The 12,565-nt window shown below is 32.1% G+C and overlaps 1 protein-coding gene across 11 annotated transcripts in view; it reads left to right on the top strand.

The window, feature by feature from the left end:
* The window catches only part of LOC130444279 (ubiquinone biosynthesis monooxygenase COQ6, mitochondrial), a 68,794-nt gene that overhangs the window by 42,985 nt on the left and 13,244 nt on the right, over positions 1-12,565 (top strand). For 8 of the 11 annotated variants that reach the window (XR_008909935.1, XR_008909937.1, XR_008909936.1 and 5 more), the window contains exons 1-4: positions 10,216-10,348; positions 10,858-11,205; positions 11,611-11,907; positions 12,068-12,199. Coding sequence is in view for 3 of the 11 variants with exons in the window: in XM_056779348.1 (XP_056635326.1) it covers positions 202-368; positions 5,413-5,442 (197 nt within the window). In the remaining 8 variants the exon portion in view is untranslated. Of the gene's footprint in view, positions 1-201; positions 369-5,412; positions 5,449-5,569; positions 6,016-10,215; positions 10,349-10,857; positions 11,206-11,610; positions 11,908-12,067; positions 12,200-12,565 lie in introns of those variants that run through there. The other 3 variants (XM_056779348.1, XM_056779351.1, XM_056779349.1) reach the window with 2 other exon arrangements.

Consider the following 12,565-nt stretch of genomic DNA (forward strand, 5'->3'; position numbering starts at 1 on the left):
TAACAGCAATACAAAATTTGCGAGAAAAAAAATTAATTTACCTAAAAAAAATCTTCGAATTGGACTTGGCTGGTTTTGGAATTCTCTACGCCTCAATTGTTAAATTTATTAGATGCATTGATGGTGCTGTCACTGCACCTTATTTATTTCCCCTATAATTACTACAAAAGAATTTTTTTATGATTTATTATTTTCTTCCAGGTAATGTAAACTACCTGAAAGTATATGAAACAAAAAGACAACGACACAATATGAGCATGATGGCAGGTATAGAAGGACTCTATAGAATTTACAGATCGGATTTGACCCCTCTAGTCCTTTTGAGAAGTCTAGGATTGCAGACAATTGATGTATTAAATCCAGTTAAGGTAATTTATATACTTTCCTATTGTGAAGTGAATATTTTGAAAATTTGCAGTATTTTCAATTATAAAAGCAGATTAAAGTTTAAGATGGTTGTAAATTAGTGTAGGAATTTTTGGTCACAAGACAGTTTTTTTTGATTTGTTATTAGTGATAGTGTAAGGTCATTGTAGCTTCCAAAGACTCATACCATGTGTGGTACTCGAAAAAACAGTAAATATTCAGATTTTTTCCAGTTTTTTTTTTGTTACCATTTTAGTGCACAAGCAGATCTTTAATATATACATACATATATACAACTCTTATTAGCCGTCTTCAGTACGAAATATTGACTGAAAAACTCCTCATATGACAAATGAAGTCGTAGAAAAGCTATTTAGCTTCAATTTAAACACAACCATGTAGTTCTTATGTTTTCCGGAATAATCGAAATTTTAATAAAAACTCAGCAAAACCAGCATCCTTGCCTGGACGAATAGAAGAGGGAGTTGTTTGGCGATGCGTGAAGAAGTTAATCCGAGTTTTTTACCTAGCTATGCTCAATAGTGGTCGAAAATACGCTGTTAGGCCGGATTTTTTGTCTATCTCTAAAAAACTATACGTCGTAGGAAGCATTAGATTGCTTTCTAATTTCAATACTCATATGGAATGAAAAATTTTGATTGTTTTGAGCATAATTTATGTGATGATATTAGTCAAAGACGAAAATTATATGTGGTGTCAGATTAGTTTTACAAGATTCGGAATCGTATCAAAATGATTTAGAAAGAAATAAATCAATAAGTTTCTACTTAAATTACTTTCAAATAGAAAGAAAGATAAGTACAAATACATTTTCGTTAATATATCTATTATTAAAGAAAGACTTTCCTAAGAAAAGTACTAACAAAATATTTAATGTGAAACATCTTTACAAATTATAAAAAGAATACAGACAAACTTTGACTGTTTACACCACTGTCTGACGCGTGCTTCGATAACCAAGTTATCGTCTTCAGACTTCAGTCAGACAGTGTAATTGTGAGTATTAGTGTGTGGTGGTGTAAACAGTATATTTATTATGAATATCGCCAACGGTTCCACAAATTCCAACTTAACAGACAAAGTTATTCTAAAGATTACATACAAAAAATAAAATGTGGGATTACAAAGTCCAAGTTAATGAAAGTTTTAAATACCTTTAATTCAGAATCCTCCAAATCACATCACAGCTTAGCACGCCAAGTAGGAATGTCTCCCAAAACAGGAATTAAAGTTCTACAGTTGAATAAATTTCAAATCCAATTTTCAAATGAAATTGGACAACATAAAAATATACTTAATGTATGAACTAGAAAAAAAAAAGAATGATGTTGAGATTAACGGCTAGTTGAAGTTGTGAATATTCCACCTATCGACTGTACTATGTTCCATGTATGAGGTATGAGAAATCATATTCCAACCGACTAGATAGGCAACAAACAACGCTGCGACATTTTATATCAAAATATGCTTTAGTTCGGCCACTCCTTGAAGGTAGTATCTTGGCTATATAACATTAGTGCACATTCCTTTTTCCTATACAAAAAACGTTTTACAATCTTGAACTGAACTTAACACTGGTATTACCTTACAAAAACAATGGTTACATAACTATCACTATGTTATATTAGACATTAATATTAGTATAACAAATAAAATAGTCAAGTATGCAATGAACACTAAACTAAGTACCGAAATAAAATAATTAACTTTGGCATTTATGTTAAATAAAAGAAAAAAAATTATCCAGTATATCAAAGAATCGTTTTTGGACACTAGCTTGAGTCTTTCAGAGGACAAAATCCCTTGATAAAGCCTGCTACTTTGTCGCTACCCCTCTACGTCTTGTATTATTTCCCTATCATGATCAAGTATTTTGGCAACAACATAAAGCACATAATTTTTAGCCCGTAGTTTCCGTAACGGGTATTGGGTCTCTGACTATAACTAAATCTCCAACAATGTATTTAGATCACTTTGCTTTTTTTCTGTAGCTTTACTTGAAATCAAGTATTTTATCACTTGTTAAGTGGATTATCATTTAAACCTACATTTCGATGTTTAGAAACAAGTTCAAACGGCGTACACTTAATAACCGATATCGGGTATATAGGCTCCATTGAACATAAAAAATCCCAGTCAGAAACTTTGTCTAATTCACAACTAAGAGTGGTTGATATACAAGTTAAGAGATGGTTTTGTTGAGACGTTTTATTTGACGGTTACTCCGTGGCATATCTCCCGTGATTTTTACATGAAAGATAAAATGTTCTTTACAAAAATGATCGAACTCGGAAGTTTAAAGTCTGAACCTCTGTCTGTGATGATTCGTAATGGTTTTTCCATAATCAGAGATGAATTCCTTATAAAACAACGACATTTATGAAGACAGTATGAAAACAAGTGTTGTCTTTCTCCAGTGGATGCAAATATACCGTGACGTTGGTATTTTATGTATTGCTTATATATCGATTAATTTATTTATTTGTAAAATTTCTCATTTCAATTTTTTTTGTGTGTGTAGGTCCTTAAATGCTTTATGTCATGGTGTACTTCGCTTACAATATCGTATCGTAATTCATCTGGTGTATAGAGTCGTGTATGTCCGTATTTGTGCTTATAAACTCAGTCATTGATAAGCGTAACTTTTGTTTCTTTTTACGTCATTATCGTTTATTTTGAGTTTAACGCGGATCGCTTCAATGTCCGGACACGTCCTCTGCATGGTTGCAATCCGATCGGTGGTAACATGCATTACTGGTAATCCTACAAGATCAGTTTCTTTGTCTTCCTTTTCTGAATACCTGCTTAAGGAACCTGCTACATTGTTTACTAACTACCGAATGGTACTATGTATCGTATTCAAATTCCGAAAGTCTTATAAACCAACGACATATTTTAGGATTAAGATCCAGTTTTTTTTGTAGTAACTTCATGTTTTGATAAGGCTAAAACTTCTTCCTGTAATTGCCCCAAAAATATGAATTATCCTTTCGTAAAAAATTTGTCAATGGCTTGGCTAAAATAGCAAATCCTTTTATAGAGCTCCTGTAATAACTCGTCATTCCAATAAAACTTTTAATACCCTATAAATATGGTGGTATTGAAAAATTCACAATGCTGGTTGATTTTGCCTTGACAGGTGCAATACCATAGTGGTTCATTTCAAATTCTAAGTATTCAAGCTGTGTCTTGAAAAAATTACATTTCTTTAATCCTTTAATCCCTATAAGAATAAATTGGCTTCCTTTAGGGTATTTACAACTTGTCTAAGGCTTCGTAACCTCTCATCTCCATGTTCTTCAAATCTCTTATAGTATCGTCCAAGTATGACAGTGCTGTAGAGTATTTTAAATTACTACTATACTAAAGTCATGAGTCTTTGAAATAAGGCAGGTGCATTGCATAATCCAAATGGGACTTCTTTAAATTGATAAGCTCCACCTGGAGTAATAAAACAGTTTTATCTCTCGATTTCACGTCCATTGGTACTGGGTAATAACCACTTTTTAAATATAAACTCGTGAAATAGCGTTATTTATGCAAAAGACATAATGTATTATATATCTGGTCTAGAGGAAAATGGATCATTAACAGTTATTTTATTCATACTCGATCATAAATGCACAAACGAACATTGCCAATTTTCTTTTTAACGACAAGACATGGACTAGCATATTGCGAATATGAATCTTCGATTATATCTACGTTCTTAAGATCGCTAATAATTTCCCTAACTTGTTTCCTTTTAGCTATCGATAACCTGTATCGTATGAAATATTGCATTTCCTGACAATTGGAAATTCCTAGCTATGACATCTTTGAACTCATTCCAAAAAAGCTGACAAATAATTGGAAGTGATTTCCTGTTAGCTCTGTATCAATTTCTTTTGCTTCTATATATACTGACTTTATTTGTACAGATGTAGTCCTTTATCTGGCTTAATTTTGGTGTATATACTTCTATTCAATTAATATCTTTCACTTTGTTATTTTCCTCTGTATTTTCCATACAAATATCTGCTCTAGTCATATGTTCAACTTTTTCAATAGAAATATCGGCATCGTTCCCAGATATATTTAGAATTGGTAAGATAGAAAAACCCTCGTGATCAGTTTTTATTACACTCCTCGTTATAGTTTTTCCCTCTCGAATTCTCTTATGTCTTAGTAATTGTTTGTAATGCGTGCATCTTGGTCTATTTCAAAATTTGTTTTTATGTCCACATATTATTTCAATTAAAAGTATTCCCAAAAGTTCAGTAAATGCTCCGCTATTAAAGGTACAGCTGGGGAATCATCAGAAAGAAATTCTGTATTGATGTTGTAAATGTAGTGTAAACGTAAGTTCAGTATTAAACTCTAATTAATTTTGCCCCTAAAAATAATTAGAAGAATCAGCATGATTGTGCTAGATCTTATTCACTTCCAATAAGATGGAGCACGACCACATTACTTTTTTCCTGTTAGACAATGGTTAATACATAGAATATCCAGCAGGATTGGTCGAAGAGGATCAATAGAATGGTCACCTTGATTTCTTGATCTTGAACCATTAGATTTGTTAATATGGGGACATCTAAAATCGATTGTTTATAAGACACAGTATAAATAATAAATAAATAAGTTCCACATTTTTTTCTAAAACTGTATAAGTGAGATATGTGAGATATCTGCTGAACGGATTTAATATCATTAAAATCATTCTGAAGGTTATTGTAAGACTTCACCAAATTTCTTCTCGTCACCACATAACTCACCCCGTTCATCCCATTTCAATATAAAGGATGACTGTTATACCCTTATTTTTATACATAATTCTAAACCATCTTATATCTGGAGGTAACCATTTCGATTAAGGTCGTTCAGACGAAATATTCAAAAATTGCATCTATAAAAATTCGAAATTAATTTAATTGGCCAAAAATCAAAAATATATATTAAAAAGCATATATACTAAAATGCCTAAAATTTGAAAATGTTTTAAAAAATCAAAATAATATTAATATGAAATATTGTCTTTTTCAGAAAATGGTTATCAATCATGCTTCTACTTAAAAAAATGTAAGTACTAATTGTTTCTATTTAATAAATTACTAATGTAACCATTTAAAATAATCGAATGAAAACGGTGTCTATTGCAAGAGGCACAAGATCTTTTAATAGTTTCTTCATTTCATAATAGATATATCACTATAGTTTATTTGAAAATGAATGCTGGCACAATTTCTACCACCCAGGAGGTAAACCCCAAGATAAATAATATCAAGAAGTGACGGAGAATTTATAAAATAAAGTGTCGACCATATTTGAGTTTTCTTTCTAAAATTTGTAAACACACCAATTTATTTTAATTCTTGTCTTAACATTTCTAGTTATTTCAATAAAAAAGTAGGTAATCTCTATATGTAGAAAATATTTATTGTTAGAGCATAATCCACACATGCTTCCAAAACGTATTCCATATGTCAAAAAAGTCATTAATCAAGAAATAATTTTCCTCATGTGATATACCGTGACATTGAGGCATACTTGGACATTAGTTCCACTAACCTACATTCAATATTGCATTAACATATGGCTTTCAAAAATAATATTTTGATAAACAATAAAACGATATCTAATAATAAATATTTTGTTTTATTTATTTATCTCAAAACTTAAGTAGGAGCCCTCGTACCTAATCGCTAGTAAATTAGTTTAAAAGTCATTTGGATACAACAAAAATTATCACGTTAGATAACTTGAAACTTATGAATCTGCTTGACGTACTGCCAATAAAAATAACAAATCACACAATAATAAAATCAAGAGCATTTTGTTGAATGTTCACCGTTCAAGATTAACTATTGAACAATGTCTGAAGTTGATTTCGGAGCTCAAAGTATGTTTCAATTGCTTTAAAAGAGGCCATTATGTTAACCAGTGCTAAAAGAGTGGTTACAAAATTTGTAGGAAACAACATATATACTTTAATAGTTCATATAGCACAAGATAAACGTCAATCATTTCAGAGTGTTTGTGCTAACTTTGCAAGAATACTCCTTCAGACTCATCTACCTTCTTAGGGAGTACTCACGACACGAAAGCTTTTTTTGACAAACTCAACCATTATCCTGGACTGGTTGATGAGGCATCCAAGAGGGTTGCAATCGTTTGTACACAATAGTGTTGCCGAAATCGTTGAGAATAGTAGTGTGACTTGGAGACACATGCCAAACTGATCAGAACCCGGCCAATTATAGTTTCTGTGGTATGGACGTGTCATGACGGCAATCTCTAGTTGTGATGGACTGGACCAGATTATCTTAAAATTGATGAAAAGCCTTTTTCTAACCCATCGAGATTAACATTTACCATAGTGTACATACTTCATTTTATTGGTAACTGTAGATCAGGCTCAAAATATCGTTTTCCTTAAGAAGCACATGAATTAGAATGCGAGTCTAATATTTTAATTTAAAATGATCAAATGGAATCTTTTCTTTAATAGAAAATAAGGATTTTTCGCCTAAGAGGAGTCGACTCCTGCAATAATGATGATATTAGAATTTTTGGTTGGTCATCAGATTAGGTAATTTTTGACGATGTATAGGGTTTGCCGTCTAGCTCCGCTAATGGGTATTGTCTAAATCGGGTATATTCTGATTGTTGGTGATTTTATCTTCAGGCTCGCCAGTGTTTGTTTCACTGTGTGTATCGTTTGCATCTTGAGCTGCGAGATAATCATCTATTCTTTGAAGATCTAGAAGGACCTCTCCTGCTGCTGGATAGCTGCAGGAAGCATATTCTTCTTCACAATACTCATTTTTCGGTCAGTAATGCGTTATTTTGTTAAGTGCTACAATTCTGGGATTTCTTAACAAAATCACGATGAATGGCGTACCTGTAGGTGGTCATATTAGTCTCCATGTTGATTGCTCTGAAATAGGAGCGCATATGAATGAATCCAACTCACTGGTCCACTTCATGCGCTTCCTAGGCAATCCGGCTTTCGTAGTCGTAGGCACATTGACTTGTGTCGCCGTAGAAACGCCAAGAACAGGTGGAGGAGAGTTAGTGATGTGTTCCTCCATTGTGTTGATTATCACAGTAGCCCTGCTCGGAGTCACGCTGCGAGGCTAAATAGAGGGAATAAGGCTGGTGGAAGAGACCAGTGAAGCAAAGTAAGGATCGATAAGTGAAATTTCAGTTTAGTCGCCTTTTAGGACACGCAAGAGACACGTTTGGGGTATTCTACGAAGAGATCCCGCTCACCTAAACGGGGATTAAAGCTTCTTTGATAACAAGCGACTGGTTGAGGTCGTGATGATGTCTACCGTGTAGTGCCTTTCGTGTTCACTGACCAGCTTTTTGGTGTCCAATACTATATTATTATTATGCGAAAGACTTATGCACTACTCAGCTTAGAACCGGTATTATTTACCTATCCTTGATATAAAGTATCAAAAGGATTAGGCTCATTTCACATAATAAACTTACGCACTTTGTGGCAAGTATTCAAAATTACAGCCTTCTGGACGTCGGTGAAGGCGTTTTTTGGTAATCCCAGTTTGGCGATGCAGGGTCTTAGGCACGACGCCGGTTGCTGTTTAATCTCAATGGTGAGATCCGCGTATTTGAACAGTTTCTCCTAATGTTTGTTGAGAATGTTATGAGTTTACGAGAAGGACTCTATCACATTGTCTGGTTTGTTATTCGTCACCTGCGAATTGGCGGTAATACACCTATCGTAGTAGAGTCTAAAATTGTAATTTTCGAGCAAGCAGACGAACCTATTGATTAGTTACTGGTGAATTATGTTGCACACTTGATTATACTGGTGCAGATAGTCATTATAAGCTAACATACTAAATGGTTCGATTATTTATAAACTTTCATCTCAAGACAGTTTCTCGGACCAAAACTCTTGAAAAATCATCGTAGCAATTATAATAGATGAACTCAAAACGTCCCAGGGGTCAAATATTCGAGAAGTTCCTTACAAAATATATCGTTTGGTCACCTTTTTGTTAAGGGAGTTATTGCTATTATAAACTATCAGTATGAGCACTCTAAATTAAACCTAGTGTTTTGGTGGTTTCGCGCGTGCCGAAGTCGATGTAATCGTTTTTATTGGCTGATTCAATTCCTGCCAAGACCTCTGATGAATTGGAAATATATTTACGTAATATGAAGCAACTTCTCTTATAGCAATATTGGCTATAGAGATTGCGTCAATTATTGAATGGGATCCACAAGAAGTCATCGACAAATAATTTTTGATGATTTCGGAGATAATAGGTGATTCTCACAATCACAACCAACCCGATGGAGGCAACTTATAGCCGAAAATGCTGCCGATGTCTCATATGTGACAGTAGTTGGTTCCTTAGCTATATATTTCTTTGGTAATTCATTTCTTTTATAGTCCTTAGTAAGTTCTTCTCAATGATACAACTCGCTTCTATCCATTAAAAGAAAATTTCTGGAATGCTTTATCCAGGGAAAAGCTATTTTGAAAGTTCCCACGGTCTGCTTCGACTCATTTGATGGTCAAATGAACTAGAGCCGTGCCAAGAACTTTATGGTCGGAAATTCTTGCACTTTCCTTCGAAGTCTTTTTTCAAAATGATTTTTTATTTAAAATTTTGGATTTCCTGGAGCTCTACGTGCAGTTTGAAACTCGCCAAAGTTCTCTTATTAATAACTCTATAAATCGTAGATTTCCCAGTACCAAGCATATTACTAACTTAATTCCACTGTGTGATCAACACTTACATAAATGTTTGTCTGTAAATAATATAAAACAATTAAGTATTAATGTTTTTCCATTACCTGTTTAAAAATCTACAATCGTATTTTCGGTGAAATATGTTTGGACGAAATTCCTGGAATTCAAATAAATCAAAATTTCTATCACTGACAAATAGGTACTTATTGAAAAATGCCAATAAAAAACCGAAACTTGTATTAGCATAGGTACATCTTGGAAAATTTTAGAAAATATTTTAATTATTTTGTAATAATATTTGGAATGATGGTTTTGTATTAGAAATTAGGTTTTATATATCCATATGTCAATTGTATGAACAAAGTTCACGAAAATTGTATTGTTACATCATTTAAATCGTTTAAAAATGAAAAAAAAAAAAAATAAAACATCTAAAGAAGATTCAGTCCCAATAAAAAATGTATTGAGGAGGGTATAGAGTCCATACTATAGATCAAATGTATTTCTACATAATATTCTATCTTATTATAGTATTGTCATGCTGAATATTCAACTTCTTTAAATAATTTGTAGAAGCATATTTTCTTCTCCGAGTTTTCCTTGCCTAGATATAAATTACTTTCTAGAAATTTCCAAATGCGCAGTTTCCTTAAATGCTATAGTCCAGTAATTTGCCAAAACCAATTATTTTTTATTTCCCATACAAACGGAAAATTTATCTGTTTAAACGTATAGATTTGTTGTTGTTTGTATGATTTATAGTTGTTGTGGATTAGGTAGAATTAAAATTTTCTTTGTAAGAATCTATATTATATTTGTTACAATTTCATGAACAAACAACTACGACCACTAGCCTATTAGGTATTTTTCAACTGTAACTGTCTTAATCTTATTGAATGAGAAATTTTTCAATTTTTATTAGACAAAAATGTAATTCTAATTAAGGTTTGTCTTGTATATAATTAAAGTTGTTTTAATGAATTTTTTCATTTACAAAAATCCAAGAAATATGATCAAAATATATGGAACTACTTTTTTATGCTCCGCGTAGGAATACAGTTTGCATGGATGACGTAACAATGACTCTGTTATAAATAGCGTATTCATATGCTAGCGTCGTTCTTTAGTTGTTCGAATCTCCAGTGAGAAGTAGTTGTGTTAGTGATTTCCCAGTTCTTTGTGCTATTGGAATCCATTGCACAGCAGTTTTATTCAAGACTCTGTTCACATCGTTTCTATAAAATTATTCAGGTGTGTTTAATTAAAATTGCAAACAAATAAAAATTGAAGAGATTTTCTAGTCGTAATGGGCGTGGTTGCTCAAACTCATATGAATGATTTTATGTTTAAAAACAAAGATTTATCTGATTGGATAGCTTTAATAAAAGTCAAGAAATTAAATTTTAAATGTCAAAAACGAAAAAATCTCTTCATAGAAGCCGTTTTAAACAAAGCACTTTCAAAGGCTGAATCCGAATTACGTCAGAAACAACTGGAGAGAAAGCTGAGGTGGCAGCATTTGAAATCTGAATTGGGTTTATTACAACAAAATGGCGCCTGTGATAAAATATGGACTCACCATTCCTGTGAAGAATTGGAGAATGATATTGATGATTTTTTAACAAAATTAAAAGTAGTTAATAGTCACATTCAACGATAATACCGTTTATGTGTTTATATATCTATTTTGTGTACGCTTTTATTTTCTCAAGACTTCTAGTTTTGATTCTGTGATATTATGTAGCGTTTTTCTATTACAGTCACCTTGTGGGCGACAACCTCCTCTTCGAGCCAAGAAGTCTTCTGATTGGTTTGTAAATTGTATCTTTTTTATTTAATGAAAACAATGTAAATAAAGTGATATTAGTCTATAATAAAAGTATAGTTTGAAGTTTTGGATTTCATGGCTAAACCTCCCTATACTAATTTATTTTGCCTTTACATGTTTATAAGCAAGATGTTCCTGCAAACTTTGACTTCTGCTGCTCTGAAAAGTCATTCACAGAGTATTGAACCTGGGTAAGCGAGAGTTAATTCCCACACATTTTGGAGATAGTAGTGAGCTGGGCGATTAACTGCAGGGAGTTGTAGAAGGGCTGCATTAAACGGTAACATTTGATGTATATTTTCCCCATGTAAGTACGAATTACTTCAAATTTATTTAGTGTGCTCATAAGTTGCAAAAATGGAAATGGTTGTAAAGGTATTGAGAAACATTAGATTTGATGAGTGAACATTTCTAAATTTTTGTGAATATGAGTCTACAACAAATTTGAAATAATGAGTACTAAACTCGTGGTATTAGCTTATTATGCTTAGAATTGTTCCTAATTTGTAGTATTTGGCAATGTTCTAATGTAATGGAAATAATCTTTACAAATAACTTTTGTGTTTACATTGCAAATGATATGAATATATTTTAAGTATAATTTGCTAATATAATGATATTTAGAAGTAATTAATTTTACTTCTGAATTTAATATCTTATATACACGAAAAATGATTTTCTTCAGGTTGGCAATGAGGCTTGCAGGCCTTCTCCAATAGTTGCCAACATGAGCCCTACTACTTCCTAGAAATGCACTCGTAAGGATATTTGCACAGGAATATTAAAAATTTATATACATCCCAATAATCTTTGATGAAAGGATACCATTTGCTGAGTACTGGTCTTTATTCTGATTATATCTATTATCTGAAATGAATTAGAAATTTACTGGCAATCTAATCATGATTCCATTTCAATTATTGGTAGTATTAATTTTGACTAAAACTACAAGGTCTGAGACAAGTGGAGGACGTGAAATGAGGTAATATCAGTCGGTATACTTGAATTCTTAATACTGTGTTCAGAACATTCCTTGTTTTTATAAAATTTCTTTTTGAACTAAGATATTGTGAACTAATATAAAATGTACTCTTAACAATATCTACTCTGTTCTTTGAATTATCTGAACATTTTTATTGCAGCAAATGACTACAAAAGTAGAATATTTATGAGATCTTTCTGATATAGTAACTAAAATTGTGATTATTCTTTGGAAAATATTAAACATCACTTATTCAAGTGTAAGGAGGATATGCTGGGTGCTATAATGGGAGGTAGGTGATATAGTGCTGTTCAGATATTCTTTAATTACTGGTCATCTATTACATGATTGAAAAAAAGACTAACGCCTTGATTGTTTCAAAAATTTACTCTTAATTCAAACTACAAATAGATGTGATTTCATTTTCACCTAATCTAATTTACCTTGTCAAATTCCTCCAAAGATATTTTGGAAGATGACTGATAGGTTCCATTTTATGCATAGCTCATATAAAACTGCTGTCAATATACTGCATTGTATAGGCGGGGTCAGGCTTTAAAAAAAAGTTAATTAGTTTAGATGGTAATAAAATCGCATCTAGTATATGTAGTTTTCTTCTATCATTTCTATTATAATTGATTTAATCTTATTTTACTGA

The sequence above is a fragment of the Diorhabda sublineata genome, chromosome 5 (genome assembly GCF_026230105.1).
Source record: "Diorhabda sublineata isolate icDioSubl1.1 chromosome 5, icDioSubl1.1, whole genome shotgun sequence".
Lineage (NCBI taxonomy): Eukaryota > Metazoa > Arthropoda > Insecta > Coleoptera > Chrysomelidae > Diorhabda > Diorhabda sublineata.